The 20,794-nt window shown below is 38.5% G+C and overlaps 2 protein-coding genes across 3 annotated transcripts in view; both read right to left on the minus strand.

The window, feature by feature from the left end:
- LOC134156298 (ribonuclease H-like) overlaps positions 1-20,794 on the minus strand; it is a 384,552-nt gene that overhangs the window by 188,665 nt on the left and 175,093 nt on the right. The window lies entirely within an intron of this gene.
- Positions 1-20,794, minus strand: part of CAMK4 (calcium/calmodulin dependent protein kinase IV) — a 140,163-nt gene that overhangs the window by 68,286 nt on the left and 51,083 nt on the right. For both annotated transcript variants that reach the window (XM_062604244.1, XM_062604243.1), the window contains exon 2: positions 9,428-9,506. In XM_062604244.1, the coding sequence (XP_062460228.1) occupies positions 9,428-9,506 (79 nt within the window). The remainder of the gene's footprint in view (positions 1-9,427; positions 9,507-20,794) is intronic.

The following is a 20,794-nucleotide window of genomic DNA, read 5'->3' on the forward strand; positions in this document are numbered from 1 at the left end:
CCAGCAAAAAATGTATTAATCAGCTTTTATTCTAAGTGATGTAACCAGTTTTAGACATCTGGCATGCTGTAAAAGACTTCACATTCATACAAACCATCCTAATAAATAAATTGGAATGTAACAGTCCCTTAGAAATTGACAGATATAAGGTGATAGGACACTTCCTACCTACAGCATTTCGTATTGAAGGTCCTTGAACTTCTTAGGAGTCCTCAGCTGCATTATAAAGATCTGGAATACGCTATGTTGATTACTATTATTATCCAAGTGCAATGCTTGCTGCAATTTAAGAAATTGCATATAAATAGTAAGCTCATGTACCCATCCTTCTCTGAATCAATTCACACCTACAGATCCATGTAAACCTTCACCATCACCCAATAAAGGTTTGATGTACCAGGACTACCATTAATAGTGTAGTCTCTACCACAAATATCAAATTATTCCTTGTGATCAATGTACCAGTTTGGCAAGGATAAAGTTTGTTTTCTAGTTTATTTTCTACACAGGAACTTGTACAAGGTTATATTTTGGATTTGTGATGAAAATGGTGATGTTTTAGTTTATGGCTGAGCAGTGCCTGCAGAGAGCCAAGTCCTCCTCTGCTTCTCATGCTGCCCCAGGCTGGGGTGCAACAAGGAGCTGGAAGAGGACACAGTTGGGAGAACTGACCCCAAATGACCATAGGGATATTCCATACCATGTAACATGGTGCTCAACAGTAAAAGCTAGAGGAAGAAGAAGGAAAGGGGGGATGTTTGGAGAGATGGTGTTTGTAACAAGTGACCGTTTCATATGATGGAGCCCTGCTATTCTGGAGATGGCTGCCTGCCTGTGGGAAGGAGTGAATTAATTCCTTGTTTTGCTTCACTTGTGCATTATTATTAAATTACTATTCAATTTAATGTTATTAAATATAATACTAATTTTATATTAATATAAATTATTAATATTCATAAACAATATTATTAAATTACTATTTAACTGTACATTAAAGTGACTTAAATACTATAGGACTGAAATATAAAACAAACTATCTTAATCATGTTCTTTCTTATTACTTATGGAAATGTTTCCAGCTGGTTTCAACTATATCTACTGTAAACATGCTCAGCTGCAATTTCAAATATATGTGAAGTATAATGGAACAGCTTGGTCAAAACAAACTAGTATTTGAAGGCTGCTTAAAATGAAGGGGGAGGAATTACAAGAAAATGGGGAGGGGTTTTTTACATTTGTAGAAAAACCATGCTATTCATAGGATCACAGACTGGTTTAGGTTGGAAGGCACATTAAAGCTTGTCTAGTTCCAACCCCCTGAAAGCAATTTGTAAGATATATTTTATTTATTCAGTGGTTTTGGTTGGGGTCTTTTTTGTTTGTTTTGATTTGTTTTGGTTTTTTTTCTTTTTCTTTAAGGAAGTCCTTTCTTTTTAAGTGATTTGAGCAAAGAACAAGTTTAGTTTGGCAAATATTTGGGATGATCCTCACCCATGCACTCTAGTCCTGCAGCCATCACAATATTCAGCTTAGAAATTTGTACTGATCCTTAGCTCCAGTCTTAAGTGTTGCTCTGACCAGGTGACATATCTCATGGACATGCAAAAAACCTTTTGCAACTGAAACCCACAGGTTGTGCCGGTTACACAGCTGCTGTGTTGATTTCTACTTTTGCTTTTCCATTCCTCCCTACACATGGTCAGCCTTCCTCTTAGAGGATATAAGACAAAAGGAGGCCACCTCAGTGAAAGAGGGTATATTTTATGTTGAAACAAGGCAGTGTAACCAGCTTCTCAAGTGAATTCTTGGTAAAATTGCCTCTCTCATAGACCTCAGTTTCTGAGGGGCTACAGGGAACTCAGCTTCAGGCCAGCGGAAAAACTCAGGATGCTATGTTTTAAGTCATGAGCTGTTCCTGTTTTCCTGTTTTATTCCAACAGCTGAACTGCAAGTATTGGAGAAAATACTGCGGTTTATATTCTTTTGCCATCTTCTCTTCAACTTTTTTCATCAAACCAATTTTCCCTTAATTCTTTGCTTGAATAACTGTTAGAACTGTGATGATAGAATCACAGCATATGTTTCTTGAAAACAACTTCCTGAAATGCAGAGTGACAAGACTTTCAGAGATCCCCAGCACAAGCCTCAAAGACCACCCATCTCTGCAGAAGCCCTGCCTTCCTGCAGTACAGCTCCATCAAAAGCAAATCTCCAGATTTCTTTAACAGCTGTAAATGACAAAGGGTTTCTAAAGAGGTGGGCTATAATCTCAGGATAGCCTAAGATTTACCTTTGCATCTCTGCTCAGCCCATTTGCAGGGTTGCATCTCTGCTTTAAGCATTAAATAATTTCTTACAAAGCAACACATATAATTTCTATTCCCTGTCTTGCCCCTCTATGTTTCCACGCACTTTAGACACACAAAGCACCTCAGATCTTGCTTAAAGCCATACAGAAGACAAATCATGGTACTCAGGCAGGGAACAAAATGTGCTTGGATGGGTTAGTGAAAGAAAGTGCGCAGCTCAGACTGTTTCACAAAAGTTCCTGTAACATTATTCAAAGCTAAATTTGTATAATCTTTTTGTTTGGTTGTTTGGTTTGTTTGTTTTTTTTTAATAAATTAACCATTTAATGGATATTGCTTAGTTTCTCAAAAGTTTGTTCAACAATGTTATGTATACAGTAGTTTGAGCTTCCTTGAACTCTATAACAATGAGTTGTGCTTTATAATTTCCTCTTTTTATTAGCTGATCCTTGTAGTTCTCAAATTGTGAACACCAGAAATTAGAATTATCTATAAAATAAATGGACTAAGGAAAAAAAGTGATATAATACACAGTCTCTGTCCTTAAAATCTTAACTCAAGGTATGATTTAGGAGGAGCACAGCAATTCAATCTAAATGGCAACAGTAAAAAACACTGTTCTATGGTAAGTGAGTTCTACATATCACATGCATTACAATGTGATACAATACAATGTATTTTAATGCAGATGACATGTTAAATAACTTCATGTGTGTAGGACAGGGTTTTTTTAATTGCAGAATGGGATTTTTTTCCATTTCTGAAGGATGTCATGCCAATACAGACAAAACCCACTTTTTGCTTTCCAAGGACTAAACCAGCATATTACAAATCTATTTTTAACAAAAATTTCCACTTTCAGTAGCTGGTGTCTGATTTCATAGCTTCTAAAGCAAAAAACTACTGGTATCTTACTACAGAAAAAAAACCAGAATCTTTCAGTTCTCTCCTCTTCTGTAGGGTATTTCCATAAAATGAACATTCTTCATTAGAGAGAGAGGATTTGACAGAGTTGTGAATGCCGAATCCCTGGCAGTATTCAAGGCCAGGTTGTATGGGGCTTTGAGCAATCTGGTCTAATGGAAGTTGTCCCTACCCATGGCAGGGGCGTTGGAACTAGATGGTCTGAAGGTCTTTTCCAACCCAAACCGTTCTATGGATTCCCCTTCTGGATATAAGCAGACTTACTGCCTTATTTCTTTACTGAAAATAATTTTGCTCAAAATATTGTTTTTATCTTTGAGAAGAAACATATCAGTCTGTACTACACATGAATGAGATGACGTGGATGACAAAAAGTTGAGCAAACAAGGAGGAATAATCTACATAATAGATAGTACTGCAAATGGAGTGGTAATTAAGAGGTTACCATTCCTGAATAATTACCAAGCAACAGTATATATGGTGTGTATATATGTGTTTGTATGAATAACAGAAGAGAATGTGTGAGCTAGTTGACAAAAATACACCTTTTTAATGGTTAGCACTGATGTGCATATGACTGTTTTCATGTAGATTTACATATGACACCACTCTTTTTCTGGATTTAAAAAAAAAAAAAATCAAAACAATACGCTTCAATATAATGTATTAATACCAGCTTTGTGAAAAAAAAAAGAAAGACCTTAAATATATATGTAAATATATTCCAAGACTTGTAACCTATAGCAAACAGAATAATGTCACAGTACTTCAGACAAATCAAAGCACTATGTCAGGCTCTTGCTTTCTTTGTGTACCAGATATGCCTGTTAAACTTCATCACTCCCAGATGTCAGTCCAGTAACAGTGCTAACAATTACTGCACCAGAGGAGATAGATGCAGATACAGATATAGATATAGATATAGGATTTCATAAAATCTATATAGAAACAAGTCATATGGAGGCAGGAGGCACTGAAATTGTAAATCCTGTAAGGCCACATGGCAGAAAATACAAGTTTTTATTTTATAGCTACAAAAATACATCCTTTTGTCCAAAAGTCAATTAAAGACCAATTTTCTAATTCCAGCTACCCCAATCTGTGATGTACAGTCCCCACCTCACCCACACCCTGTGTCACTTGCCTTCTCAGTCAATTGGGAAGGCTTAGTCAAAAGGAGCACTTCTCCAAGAAAATAGACCTAACTCTTGCATGAGCCTCTTGATTACCACTTATTACCAACTCACTACAACTCAAAATGGAAAACCCAGTCAACTGTAGTCCTTGTATAGTTGGGAATATATATAGTTTATAACATATATGTATGGATATGTTATAGTGTATATATATATTTGTATGTATGTGTATATATTAGATATGTGTGTGTATGTATGCATGTGTATGTATATGCAAACATGATGCAGTTGAGATCTTTTATTTATACCTTTATAGGCCATTATATTCTCCTTCAGACCCTAACTGTAGGTATCTAGATACCCCACTTCCAGGAGGGAAACCTGTTACCTCTACATTTGCTCACACTCCTCTCTGCTCCACAGATGTAAACTATCCTGTTCTCAGATTGTCCGAGCAGTACATTTAGGTTAATCCCAGCACAACTATTCTCAGCATATGTGCTGTCTGAAAACTATTGCTTTGCTTCTGATCTAAAAAAGAGTTCATGTGCCTGAACATTTGTCTGATTTAAAACATCAACTATTCTGCAAGAAGGATGTTGCTTCATAGATACTGATTTTAATTGAAGTACTGACAAAATAGTGGTTAAGCACCACACCCCCTGTGAGGGAAGATGCCCACACAAGAAAAAAAAACACAAAACAAACAACTCAAAATCAAAATGTGAATTCTCCAAAACAGTCACTGTAGCTGTATGCCTCACTGTCTGAGGCACAGAGGGCCTATTACTTCGTAATACTCAATCACTCTTAGGGGACAGTACCTATCAATTAAAACCTAGGAATATTAACCAGGCTATCCTTCAAAGCATTGCTGAGAAGCAAATCAAATAAGTATTATCTCATTTTCATGGATGAGAAAGTTGAAGCCAAAAGAAATACCTCAGCCAGTGGCACAGGCTGAATTTGGAAAACACCAGAACCCAGGCTCCGGACAACCCAGCTCAGAATCCTCCTCCTTTCAGCAGAGCATGTTACTTAATTGCAATGGCATCTCCCACATTACTTCAGTTACAGTTGTTACCTGGGCAAGGCACTTGAAATCTTAATTTAGAAATCGTGGAACAGAGGCCATCTGTTCTCCTCCCTATTTTAAAGCAACTTGCTCAGACTCAGGAGGAAATTTAAAGGCAGAGGTGGAAGACAAGATTTCTTGGAAGACATTTATCTGCCCAGACTGTAAGACAATGTCCAGACTGGCCCTGCTTCATATGCTGCCTAGCACACCAAAAGGAGACAAAGGCCTGCAGATGAGGGGTTTAATCTAATGAATAGCACATAAATATGCTTGCTTCTTTCACGAATCCTGTGTTCTTCCAATATGATCCACATGTTACATGTTGTTTGCAATAGCAACTGTTCCAAAATTAACTGTTCTGAATCACACACAATTTTTAAGTCTCAACCGTACTAACAATTATATTTATGAAATGCATCCTAAAAATACCACATTTTTCTTTAGCACTGAGTCATGAGTTGTGTAGTGAAAGGAAAACCAGCCTCATATTTGCAATTTCAAGTGTAATTTGCTCATTTGATTAGCTTTCCTGAAGTACTATATGATCTGCTTTTGTTTCTTGCTTCGTGAAATGATTTCCCCACAAAAAAATTACATGATTCAAACCTGTTTATTTATTACACATTTGGAATTTAAGAGATCTGCTAAAAATAGCAAAGTCAAATAATGAGTATGTAATACAATCTGACCTTTCAATTATGCTCACAAACTGAGCATAAAAGTTGGATGAGCAAATTAAAGGGAGTAATTTAGCATGCTTATCTACCTGCCCCACATCTGTTGTTTTATAAGCATATTTCTTTTTTTTCTTTGTTAAGAACAATTCAAAATGTAATTTCTTTTACATTATCTGAGAGGTTTTTTCCCACTAACACATCAATTTTTCTTTGGATCACCTTAACCTTTGCAACAGTTGTCTCTTAGCTGCTCTGGAAGTTAAGGTTCTAATCTGCTTGTTAGTTTCCTAACTTTGATAGTCAGAATCTTCAGGAGTAAGAACCAGAAGTGTTCTTTCAATTAAATTTTAGTCACCATTGTGTAATTTAAAGGATTCAAAATTACTCATAAATTTATTCCAAATTTGACAAAACCAAAGCAAAACAGGGAACCAAAGCATTCTGTTTCAGTAGTTTTGAATAAGCAAACCAGCATTTTTTTTCATCCTTTTGGAAGCTTAGAAAATCCTAATTAAAGTTCAAGAACTATTAAAACTCTGAATTGAAAGAAAAAAATCCCCAAAATATTATTGACCAAAAAAGTTTTGTATAAACATGTTTTCTCCTCTTTCTCTTTGTTGGTTTAACTAGCAATCAGAAAAAAAAAACAAAGCCAAAAATCCAACCAACCGAAGAAATAAAATGAAAAACAAAAACCCAACCCTACAACAAACAGAACTGAGCAAATAATCTAATAATTCTATTTGTTTAAGCTAGATAATAAAGAATTATTGATTACAAAATCTCTAAGGACTCACATCCTCCACAAGTGCGTATTCTCAGAATTGGCTGATTTGTTTTGCCCAAAATTTTATTTGCTTATTTAATGTATTAGAATGCATTAGGCAAAATGAAAAATTTAACTTATTATTTAAATGAAAAGAATGAGAAATTTTATGTTTCTTGCAGTCTGTTCCTATCACACTACTTTAGTCCAAAAGGATTGTTTCTTACTTGAGCTGTTCCAATGGGAAAAAAAGTAATAATTTCCAATGCTTTACTTCAAATTACTGTAGCTACCAGCACTCACAAATCTAGAGCTGCTGGTCAGCTACCAGACTCCTAGTCACACACCATGTGTTACCGCTTCTAGAAGGGGACCACCCTTTCCCTGCCCCTGCCCCTGTTTTAACTGACACTCTTCAGCAAGCTAGTTTGGTTCAGTGCACTGTTTAAAGTCAGTCAGTTTGGACACAAAAAAAAACAAACAGCGTATTTGCTTTTCTGTCACTTTCGTTGTTTTCTGATTTCGTGTGCTCTTCAGAGCTCCCTTATGTGTATTTAAGAAAGGCAATCGAAGAAATGGGACTCTGCATCAAAGGCAGTCACAGGGCCTTCTTCGTTTTCTCCCACCACTTTTCCTCCACTATTGAACTGCCATCTGTTTTTTCTAACTGTTTGAAAAAAAATGCTGACAGGAAACAAACTGATCAACATTTTGGTGTACGATTTGTCCTACACTTGGTTATTTTTACATTGAGATACTCTGAGCAAAGGTCAGGACTCCTGCTGTGGAAGTACTGCAACACACAGTTAATTCTGTCTCTGTGATAATACTGTCTTCAAACTGGAACAGACCCACAGTAGCTCATGGCACATAGACATAAGAAACAGCACATTCTTACAGTATTGCCTCCCATGCACTCAGTTTTACAAATAAGCTCAACTGTGTAAAAGAATCAATTGTTCCCATAACAAAATATCAGAAAGCCTGTAAGTTGTACTGGGAGCAAACAACTCAGTTGCGAGAACTGCTTAACCATGCTGCTCATACAATCAAGGCTGCAGTAAGCTAAGCTCTTGCCGCTGTGCAGATAACTTACATAACTATGTTCTTTTACCCTTCCTGCTTGACATTCTTCCTACACTTTTAAAAATTCTATGCTACAGTAAGTCCACCAAAAGTCTAAATTGAATAGTGTCAGACACATATAGATCTGGTATTAATGTGGCCATTGTGAACATGAGAATCTCCACACAGGGAAAAAACCAACAACAACAAAAAAAAGGGGGGGGGGGGACACAAAGAAATATTCTTAAGCAATATAGTTTTCCTAGTGCATTTCAGAATAAGCATTATCAGAAAGAACGCTCCTAAAACATAATAGGAATTGTTGGCATAAAGTACTGATAAAAGCTTAAATTAAGCTCTCTGCATTTCCATAGGAAGGACAGAGTGTAGGGCCGCAGCAATGCAAGCTCCTCGGATGATCTGCTCTTCAATGCACCAGATGCGTATTCAAAAGCAGCATACACAACTGAATTTCCTTGCTAATTTAAACCTTGGCTTACTTTCAAAGACGACAAATTAATGCCAACATTTTACTCATGTGGAACTCACTCATTATGTCTTACCCAGAGACCACCAGTTAATTCAGCATTTAGATATGTTTACACCTACCCACCCATCATTATGTTGCTACATGTGAACATTCCCGAATTTTATGAAGTAATGGGCTATTTAACAGTGGGAGAAACTGAAACAAAACCACCCATGAATAAAAATCATGCCTGTGCCTCACAGCTTGCTTGCCTCCTCTCAGATTTTTCTTCCCCTCTTAGGAACATGAACTGCTCTACCCTACCACCCACGCTCACTCTCTGCTTAGAGTCTCTCAGTCCATTAGTAGCCTTTCCTCTCTAGTCTCTCTTCATGCTTTTCACCGCCTATTTTGTAACACTCACAGAAATAGCTGTGGTAGAAGTGTGACATATATGGAGCTCTAAAAATAACTAATGTTTCAACTGCGTCTCTTGCAAATTTGTGGTGGTGGGGGGGGAATCTCCATGAATTATTTGATTTTACTTGGGTTTGAAGTAGTGTGTTAATCAGTTTCTAAGAAAAATAAATCATGTAATGATATTGTTTTGAGCAAAACAATGTATTAAAGCAAAATTAAATCACAGAACATTTAAATGATTCAGAGCCTGCTGCTTTTCTATAGTGAAAACATTTTTGTCTCAAAAGTTTTGCCCAAATCTAAGTTTATACAGACAATACCAGATGAAGGTATAAGCAAGATTTGTTGGGATCAGGCATTCCAAACAGAGCACTCTTACCTCTAAAAGCTTTTTCAGTGATGAGGTTCAGAAAAAGCTCTGTGACAGAAAATATAAGCTTTGCAGGGTCCTATATCTAGCCCATTTCCTCTTCCCCCCCAAAGAAACAGCACTGAAAAAACCCAGAGAAAATCCCAAACATATCCCAAAGCAAAGCAAAGCAAGGCAAAGCAAAGCAAAACAAAACGAAACAAAACAACTTACTGTCTTCTTCAACATTTTGACGGCGTAAGGTTTCTGGGTCCCTTTCTGCCTGCATCTGTAGACAATGGATGTAGCCCCACTACATTCAAAAAAAAAAAAAATGGGAAGAATAGTTGTACATATGCCTCTTTGAATACGTGAATAAACAGAGTTGCCTAGCTGAAACTACATTTTCTACTCCTCCCAGCCTGGACAAAAATAGCTCATTTTTCCCCAGAGATGCAACCAAAAAGCCAGTGTAAAAACTGCTCTCTGTTGAACAAGTTTACTTCAGTGGTTATTCAGCCAACAGAACTTGCAAGAGCTCAAGATACCTCTTAGTCACACCTTTTTCTGGCTCCTCATATACCCTGGAGGTTTCCTCAGGGTACCAAGGAATGTAATCTGGCACCAAACCTGTGCCAACACATCTTTACTAAGGCAACCCATGTGTAATAATTAATTGCATTTGTATCTTTTACTAAATGTTGGTGGCAGTAATGCAAAGTGAGGCAGAAAAGAAGAGACAATTACTGTGCTGCTCCCTGACCCATTGCCCAAACATCCAAGTTGCTCAAACTGCCACTCACACCAGATGGAGCGAGCAGCAGTTTTGGTTATTTCAGTGGAAACTGGTGGAGCTTGTTCATAGCAAAACCAACCCAGGCCTATATCTTCTAGTTGTCTTCAAGGTGTACTCACTTGAATGTGCTGAATTTGAGCACTCATAGCATAAAATGATGCCTCTGCTTATTAGAAAGCACTTCTCTTGAGTGGGAAGTTGGTTAAGATAGGCTTTGCTGCTGAGGCTGTTTGCTGTGCTCTACTTCTTCTGTCAAGGAAGGGACCTGTACTCTATGAATTGGCTAATGAGACAAAAAGCTCCTGACAAAACCATAATGCTTATAAACAATTCAGTTGCCTCTATATTAAACCAAATTTACTTTAAGATGACACTGAGCAACCCAGTGTCAACCACCATCAAAAAGGATGCACTGAAGTGCTATATGTCAGCACTAGATTTAAGGCATTTTGGGAAGCCTCCTGTCCTCAGGAGATTTGTCACCCACTCTATGACTCAGAACTTCTGAATGTAGATTTTTAAACTAGAGGGGATTGCCATCACCATATACGACTTCCCAAATAACATACATTGCAGAACTGCTCACTGCTGTGAAAGGATTTTATATATACCACACACCAAAGCAGATCTCTCTGAACCAGGAAAAAACTCATCTCAGTATGTCTACAGAACATGGCCACAAGATGCAGGATTACACAACTGGCCTTTGTTTAAACAGTAGAATGGCATAGCCATGTTTGACTGCACAAATAAAGCTGTGACACAAGGTTTATAATTCTAGGTGCACTGCTGCACAAAACCACCATGCATGCTCTGCACTTCTGCCTCCTCAGCACAGGCACAAGTGCCAGATAGTGTTCTGAGCAGGCATGTCTATATTTTTATGAGGACATGAGTAAGCGCAAGAACTGTTAATTGATTGAGAACATTTATTTCAGAAAGACCCTTCATCATGAAAGCTCGCCTACAGCAAGGGTTACATACCTCACTCATCTGAGGGCTTGTCTGCATCAAACACACTAATCTTCACTTCAACTGAAATGCTAAAATGATTTGTATCTCATGTATCATTACATGAATTTAATTAGATCTCCTCTCCTTGGCCAAGTCTCAAAAGGCTCTGTTTAGCACAAAGAAAAAAAGAAAATATACTGCATTTGAAAAAAAACCTTCACATCTTCATCAGTATAACTCACATCACCAGTACAACCAAAAATGTTAACAAATAAAATTCTAAGGACCTGCTATGTTAAGGTTTATGTCTCCAGTATTTCACTACAGCACTGTAATGGTGAGGTCACTGCATAAACTGCTAATCATTCTTGTATTCTGCTTCATTTATTCAGAATGCAGGATAAACCTTAAACCCATTAGTCTGCATATGCTCTAAGTATGCAGTAAAACTCTTAGAAATTATTTTATTTGGCTGAGGGCACAATTACATAAGCTGTGCAGATGATGATTCAGATAACTAGATTATAAATTCCTAAGCACGTCTCCAGGTGTTTGCTACTGCTGCAGTGATGGAGGGCTGCCAGTGTCTTTCAATAATGCTCTTGTCAGTGTTTGGTTTACCAGTTTGTAATGTGGCTCTGCAAAGTCTTCCATGTGAATAAAATCTTAGTCACCAGAACAACCCTGATGATCAAACAGAACTGGCTTAGTGATGACATGGACAGCTACACCAGCAGGGGTAGCATGGCTCCACCTTTAGCAGCTCATTTGACTATCCAAAGCCAGAAGAGAGTATATGACAGCATGGAGAGACAGGAGTTTATGAAGGCATGCCCAGATGAGCAGTTTGCCATCAGGCTCATTAGTCACCATTCAAAATACACAGAGAGGCTAGTTTTGAAATTATTCCCTATTGTAAAGATTTTTGGTAGCATGTCACTGGAGTCCTAATTTGGTGAAAAAAAGAAATGATTACAAGATATCACAAGACTTGGGAATGCATTCAAAGAGTTCTCTTTTGGTTTATGTGCCTATGCCTAGCTCTGACAGATATGTTCCCACCAATGAGGAAAGACATCACCAAGCTAACAGCTAACACTGCCTTCCTTTCCATGCCAGAAACCAGCACCAGGACTCAGGAACAAGATGGTAACCTGCTTACATCATGCACCTGGTGCAAATCTTGCCAGACGACCATTACTAGTACAGATCTGACTCCTTGTCTCTCTGGTAATAACAGGATCTCTTTGCCTCTCCCCATTAAAAAACAAACAACTGGGGGGGGGGGGGGGGGGGGGAAGGGGAGGAGGGAAGAGGGGAGAACTGCTTATGGGTCTTCATGTAAATGTGGAAACAGCTTTCCTGAGCTTGTATGCCTTGGAAAGTCACCAGCTGAAGCGATTCAGGCTTTCATGACCAAAAAGCAGAGGGAAGCTTCAGCTGCAAAAATCTCACGTGACACTGAAAAGTCCGAGAGTTGCTAATTTTAAACTCTTGCACTCATCTTAAGCTTTTCGTCATTAGACCTTGACTGCCACTAACCAGGTTTTCAAAACCTGGTCTGGAACTTGTATCATCTAAACATTACATTGATACATTTGATCAGAAAACACAACTATGCAGAAATCAAAAGTTCCTGTGGCAACATGCCACTTCCTACAGGCACGAAATTTATATCCAGATAGACAGACTGCAGGATTCTCAACATCTCATTCTCCACAGGTGGTGTTCCACTTCATCTGAATGATAAATATTAATGGTGCTATAGAAAAGAGTGCTTATTCTCAGTGGTTAGGGCACTTATTTGACAAAGAGCAGATATTAACACTAGGCAATATTTAATCTTTCAGCATCAACAGTTTCAACAGAAGAAACTGAGAGGACCCTAAGCCCAAGCAGCTAATAATGACTTGCAGAAGTACATTGCAGTATGTGATTGATGGGGAACTGATTCATAATTTAGACTAGAAACAAGAAATTAAGTCTCCCATAATGCAAATAAGTCCAACCACAAGATTATTCACTATATTGTGTTGACATATTTAGATTTGGTCCTGCCAGATCTTCCTTCTTTGTAGTTGGTGAATACGTACGTACACACATACATATATCTGTTATATTTGCATATAAACATATATTTAGATGAAATATACTATTATATATATTTGTGTGTGTTTAAATGTGCACTTACTTCTAAAGAAAACTAGGCTTAAAGGATCTTTCAGCTGTTATGTTTTTGCATCTCTGCCTTGAACAGGCTGTCTGAACTCAAAACGTATACTACTTGAAGTTGGCTGGAACAATACAAAAAAAGTCATAATCCAGGAATATATAGTTGGCCAAGTTAGAAAGCAGTAAAAATTAGAATACCAACATTGCTGGAAACATTGTCATTCTCTTTTATTGACATGTGTTTCTCTCTAGATGGGTGCTTAATGATTCTGTTGAAAATTTGCTTTTAAAACCCCATGTATAACTGTGACCATGCTAAAGAACAAAAGAAAAAAACCCAAAACATTTCACTATGTTTGCTATATGCTTTATTACACAAATAAGTTTCTATATCCAGTTTTGAACTTGCAAAATAAATACAAACAATGCATACATCTTAACTACTTGGTTATAACGGTCAATAAAAACACTTCCATGTGATGCTGCTTAGAACTAGGACAATGACAACTCGTGAGAAATCTCATGATGTTGAGGTTTTCTTGTCCATCATATTTGAAAAATCATATCAGTCAGGTGAAATTCCTGATGATGGGAAAAGGGGAAATACAACCCCCATTTTCAAGAAGGGGAAATGGATGACTCAGGGAACTACAGGCCAGTCAGTCTCACCTCTGGGCCTAGCAAAGTCTTGAAGCAGATTCTCCTGGAATGCATACTAAGGCAAGGTGTTTGGTGACAGCCAGCATGGCTTCACTAAGGGGAAATCCTGCCTGACCAATTTGGTGGCCTTCTATGATGGGGCTACAGAACTGATGGAAAGGGGCAGAGCTATTGAAGTCACCTACCTGGACTTGTGCAAAGCATTTGACACTGTCCCACACAACATCCTTGTCTCTAAATTGGAGAGACATCAGTTTGATGGATGGACCACTTGGTGCATAAAGAACTGGCTGGTTGGCTGCACGCAAATAGCTGTGGTCAATGGCTCAGTGTCCGGCTGGAGACCAGTAATGAGCGGTGTCCCTCAGGGATCAGTGCTGGGACCAGTCTTGTTCAATATCTTCATCACTGACATGGACAGTGGGATTCAGTGCACCCTCAGCGAGTTTGCCAATAACACCAAGCTGTGTGGTTCGGTTGATATGCTGGAGGGAAGGAATGCCATCCAGAGGGACCTTGACACACTTGTGAGGTGGGCTGATGCCAACCTTACGAAGTTTAACCATGTCAAGTGCAAGGTTCTACACCTGGGTCAGGGCAATCCCAGGCACAGCTACAGGTTGGGCAGAGAAGAGATTCAGAGCAGACCTGTGGAGAAGGACTTGGGAGTGCTGGTCGATGAGAAAATGAACATGAGCTGGCTTCAGTGTGAGCTCACAACCCAGAAAGCCAACCGTATCCTGGGCTGCATCAAAAGGAGCCCCTCTGCTCTCATGAGACATTACCTGGAGTATTGGGTACAGCTCTGGTGTCCTTAACATAAAAAGGACATGGAACTGCTGGAACAAGTCCAGAGCAGGGCCATGAAGATGATCAGGGGACTGGAGAACCTCTCGTATGAAGACGGGCTGAGAAAGTTGGGGCTGTTCAGCCTGGAGGAGAGAAGGCTGCGTGGAGACCTCATAGCAGCATTCCAGTATCTGAAGGGGACCTAAGGACGCTGGGGAAGGACTCTTCATTAGGGACTGTAGTGATAGGACAAGGGGTTAATTGGTTTAAACTTGAACAGGGGAAGTTCAGGTTAGATATAAGGAAGAAATTCTTTACTTTGAGGGTGGTGAGGCACTGGAATGGGTTCCCTAAAAAAGTGTCAAATACTCCATCCCTGGAGGTGTTCAAGGCCAGGCTGGACAGAGCCTTGGGTGACATGATTTAGTGTGAGGTGTCCCTGCCCATGGCATGGGGGTTGGAACCAGATGATATTAAGGTCCTTTCCAACCCTAACTACTCTATGATGCTATGATTCTATGTCATTTGCATGGAAGATATCAGAGCTCCTAGACATGCAACTCAGTATTAGTATAGGACTACTTTTCCCACAGTACAAATACTTAGAATCATAGAATAGAATCATAGAATAGTTAGGGTTGGAAAGGACCTGAAGATCATCTACTTCCAACCCCCCTGCCATGGGCAGGGACACCTCACACTAAATCATCTCATGCAAGGCTTCGTCCAACCTGGCCTTGAGCACTGCCAGGGATGGAGCATTCACAACCTCCCTGGGAAACACATTCCAGTGCCTCACCACCCTAACAGGAAAGAATTTCCTCCTTATATCCAATCTAAACTTCCCCTGTTTAAGTTTTAACCTCTTACCCCTTGACCTGTCACTACAGTCCCAAATGTAGAGTCCCTCCCAGGCACCCCCAGCATACTTCAGTGACATGGTAAACTCACTCAGATATTATTCCAACGATTGCATGAAAAATTTAAAGTATTAAAAGTACTGCTGAATCATGAAATTAGACTAAAATTCAATGACTTATCTCTGCATTTTGTTGCTTTCCACACAAATTAAAAAAATTTTTAAAAATATTGAAAATAAACATGTAAAACTTTTTTGTCCTGTGTTGTCCCATCCTTCCCTTTTTTCCCTCTCCCTGCTCCCTTCCCAGCCAATATACTCTTTGTTGAGTATTCTCGATTATTTTTCTTATCGTTATCCTCAGGCGTTACTGAATTCACAGTTATTTTAGAAGGACTCTGTCTTAGAGACTGGGCAGCAACATCATAGTGCTCTGCCTGTGCTAAGGAGTCCAGACAGCAAGCCAAGATGAAAGGCATGGTCACACTTCAAGTACATGCAGTCAAAAACAGTGGTGTCAGGACAAATGGTAGCAAGGCAGGGACACCTAAGAGGGGTGCTAAGGAGGTGGAAGTGATCAGCAGAATTTGCATATAAAAGAGAAAATGGAATTTACAGGATCAGGCTGGACCCACAGTAGAGACCAGCAGAGCAAGGAGAAAAGACGCAGAGTCTGAGCCAGGCGGAAAAAAGCTCTTGCTCCCCCACACCCACAAAAAGCTTCTGCTTTTGAAAAAAAAATGGGAACCAAGAGGAAGCACAGCCAGGTGTTTATGTGGTCACAGGTAGGTATGGTGTGAATGTTTCAAAAGGCAATAATGCCAGGTGTAATGAAGAGTTTAGAATCCTTATGAGTCAGAGGTCTTGATCTGTAAATTTCCTGTTATTTTTTGTAGTATCTGAGGCAGAAGCCCCACTGAAAGCTATCTTCTGACCTTTCAAAAGTAGGTCAGTGTCTCTATGCCATGCTCCCTCATCCCAGGATCTATACTGCATTTTCAATTCACTCAGTACAAATTCAGTCCTCAGTGTAATCTCCTGCAAATTTCATTTGGATGAAATTTGGATTAAATTCCTTAAATTCTGAATTGATTTTTGAAAAAAAAATAGTTTGTGTTTCATGCAGTCACAGAAAGATTACACAATCTTGTTTGTCCAAACAGATCAGGTGAAAGAATTAATGGCCCCAAGAAAATTGTACCTATTATAAAGCCATGGAAATCTGTGCTGCCAAAACTTCAATAACAGATTAAAATCCAATATTAGTTTCCATAAAGACTACCAATTTCTTTTCTAAAGTTTACAGAAGTATAAACTTAAAATACATTTAATCACTCTTTCATATACATACACTAGAAGGTCAAAATGAATTTGTAGGAATGAAATTACTGTTCCTAGACTTCAAAGCTAAATACCCTGTTTGAAGTTAAAGACTGGACAGAACAAAAAATAATTGTCAGAACTACCCGCATATGAAGAAATTGAAATCACATTTAAAAAAAAATGCATATTCCATGGCATTACTATTCTTCCTTTCATATAAAAAAGCACATACATGTAAATTCAGAAATCCTTACAACTTGCATTTCATGTGAAAGTGTATCAAAATAAATTTTCTTTCTACAGTGAACTCACAAGCAATTGCTAAATTATTCAAATCTGATCTAAAAGCTTCTTCAAAACATGAATATCTACACATACAGGACTTTCATATTGTGCACAACTGCAGCCCTCCCTTCCCCCTCATTATTTCACAACTTGTAAGAAGAACAGAAAATTTCACAAAATAAAGATGATGGGGGAGTGGAGGGAAACCATTGAACATGCACCTTCTGTAGGATGTAATAAAACTAACATTTGAAGAAGACAAGGCTGATGGAAAAAACGTACACAGTTCTGGAAAGAAAAGCTAATTTCATTGAATTTCAGTTTTGTCTGGTTTGATTTTGACAAGGAAAACATCCAAACCTTTTCATATTTTGAGTCTATGACTTTTATTTTCTGTGTTGATTTTCTAATATTTGAGGTGAAAGGACTTTTTAGCCATCAATTTCAGTTCAGGCTGGCTTGTAAATGCAATGCACCAGACTGACAAGATATTTTCTATACTCAGCTTTCACTGCATTCAGCATATAAACAGAAGGAGGCTTACATAAACACATTCTCAACAAATGACATACAGTCTTTTTAAATAAGCGATCATCGGACTAGTGCTTGCCAATATTCTTGAACGTGTAGCTTCCACAGGTAGCAACTTGTAGAACTGTAATCCTTCAGATGTGGGCTAGGTTGGCTGGTGAAACACTAAAATGCAGCAGTCCAAACCACCCCTGCTGCAGTGGCTGAACCAGTAGCTGATAATTCCTGCTGGGAGTAAACAGCATATTTCTCAGTAGCTTCCAGTGGGGCTTCTCTCTCAGGTATTACAGGAAATTTAAGATCAAGACCTCTGGCTCACAAGGATGCTAAACTCTTCATTACATCTGGCATTATTGGCTTTTGAAACAGCAGACATTCAGCTAGGGTTTAAATGAGCTGCATTCAGTAATACACATGTTAACAATGGATTATTTCATTCATCTCAAATACTACTTAAGTCTCCATTTTAGGTAGTAGATAACTATCGATGACCAGCAACAGACCACCAACACTGCATATCATAAAGCATTTTGTTGACTGGAAACATACTGCTGAGCCAGACTCACTAGAAGAGCAAGAATTATTACCTCAGACCTTAATTTGAAAACATGGTAGCAAAATTTGAACTCAACTGAATTTCAGAGATGACTGCTTTATTGTGTGTACACTGCTCTCATTGGTGTAACTGAACTTTCAGAAAGTTGGTTTCTGAGAAAAGCTTCAGGTAAATCTGCTGAAATGAAGATATGAGGTGAGGATCAGAGCACTTCATACAGCAGTGTGGAAGAAAAATGCATAGAAAATATGTTAGCTCCTTCTTTTTTAACATTAGCCCTTTACTGAAACTGGGTTAGATTGCACATAAGAGCAACTGTATTTCTAAAACAGCAGGAGACCTCTCAGTAGAAAAAACAATTTCTTTCCTACCGAGCCTGAAAAAACTTGCAGCGGAAAGTTGGCTGAAAATGAATTTGTAATAGTGTGAGGATAAGTTTTGAACATGAAGCTCTTGTAGTCCAATAGATCAGAAACTGATTTTTGATATCTTATTTAGCATGGAGTTTCCTTTCAGACTGCTCTTGTTTTTCAGGGACCGAAGAGTACTTACCTACTCAAATTTAGGCAGCTCAATGAAATAAGGAGGGCAAAGACAAGTGGGTAGGAAAGTGGACTCTGTGAACTCCTACTGATTCCAACAGGACGCAGATTTTTGTCTTTGGTACTGAACTTTGGAAACACTGGGGCAAATTTTCAAAACTAGGTGCTTAGGCTACCTGGGAGAGCTGCAGACCCAAATCCTTGGACTGCCATATTCTTCTGGCATATTCAATTGTATTCTTATACGGCCATAGACTTTGTTGCCTATGTGCTTTTCGTCTATGTGACATGTTCCGGAGCCATTATCGCTCTCTTAGTAGCACACAAAGCCTAACAACTGGAACAGTTCGGTGAATCATAGAATCAGCTAGGTTGGAAAAGACCTTGAAGGTCATCAAGTCTGACCTTTAAAGACTTAGCTCTGAACATAGTTTAGCTCCTTAACTTTTCAGCTTTGAACATACCTCTCTTGGAAATGCACACACCTTATTTGAAGCACTGGTTAAACCATTATCTCATAAGCAGCAGCTTCTCCCATTCCCTCTTAAAAGATACAAATGAAGAATAAACACTGTTTATTTAATCTTAATGAAGAATGCATGTGAGGAGAAAGAACAGTAAAAACTTTAAAAAACTTTGAAACTGGATTGCAAGACCTTCCTTCCTGGGCCACTGCTGAACTGCCAGTCTGTTTTTCTCCAGTGACACATTCCTTCATCAGGAAGTGTTTTAAACAGTCCGTCCATCATCATCTGTCAACATCATTGATCATTGATCAGCATCTCTTCATGAGAATCTCTGGGTGCAGAGGCAAACCAGCCTTTGTCCCACATGACAACATGTGGCAGTACAAAATCTTCACACATCCCTTAATGCCTCTTGCTTTTCCTGGTTGAGGGAAGAGAAGCAGAAGGGAGGTTGTGGAAGTTTGACTACTAGCAGCTTACTCTGTATAGCAAAGGGCAACCTTTTCAAATCAGACAGGGAAAATTTCATGGCTACTCATGTCTACATATCTAAACCAATATTTGAAAAACAAATCTTTCCCAGCTAATTTAGGACAAGTAATTTCTGGGATTCTTCAAGCTCTTGAGCCTGTACTTATCCTGAATAGCTGTCATTTTGGTAAGCTTTGGTAACCCTTGGTAACCCTTTGGTAAGCTTTGGTAACCCTTCTCCTTGGAGGGTTTTGTTCTGCTGAATCATCAACTTCTATGCAATGGCTTCTCTGAAATAAGTTGCTTTTCCCAAGAAATTTATGCACAGTGCCAACTCAGGATCTCTTCCACAAGACAATAAACATTTTAATGTGTGGTAGATTTAGAAGTTCTTCGGCTTTTTTTTTTTTTTTAGCTATTCTGTATATTTTCTTCTTTACACTTGGTGGGTCAGCCATTTCTAATCGTAAGAGGTAAGACTGAGCACATTTCTCACATCCCTTCCTTGGTAAATTCGACCAACGATGCATTTTTCAGCTTTCTCCCTTCCCAGAGCTACTACTGTATACTCTCTTCTGTGTTGCTGCTTCTGCCTTTTGTCAAAATCCATTTCTAGTCTTTCTGTGTGATATTTATACTTACAGGAACTTCAATAGGATATTCATAATATCACAGTGTCTGTGATCACAGACCATCCTAGTAACTATGGAAGCAAGTGCATGTACAGTAAATCACATTTTCAAGAAAGGGACACCACTACTCATTGCTAGACATGAGAGAGCTCTTTAGTGATGGAATTACTTTTTTTTCCAGGAGATTATTCCAGATCTTCTAGTCCAAGATAAAGATACTTCTTTTAGAAGAAAAGTACTTTTAAAATATAAAAAAAAGTTCTTTTATCTTTTCTTGAAGATCCCTGTACCAGCCGCTGACTAAGCCAGCATTTAATAGTCTATGTTAAAGATTGCAGTTTCCAATTACTGCAATTTCCAATTTTAAAGTACTGAAGCTTTTTAGCTGTTGGAGCTGCTCTGTAACCCAGGATAATGATTCTTATCTAATCTATGTCAGTCTGTACCCCTGTACATAAAGAATTCAGCACAATGGTGCATTACAGATTTAAAAAGAAAATAATTCTTCCATGTTTTCCCCTTCATACTGAAATTCAAGCACAGTATACTTCACTGACATACCCG

This window comes from Pezoporus occidentalis, unplaced genomic scaffold, assembly GCF_034315485.1.
Source record: "Pezoporus occidentalis ecotype Australia unplaced genomic scaffold, CSIRO_AGI_Poc_V1 ctg84, whole genome shotgun sequence".
NCBI classification, from domain to species: domain Eukaryota; kingdom Metazoa; phylum Chordata; class Aves; order Psittaciformes; family Psittacidae; genus Pezoporus; species Pezoporus occidentalis.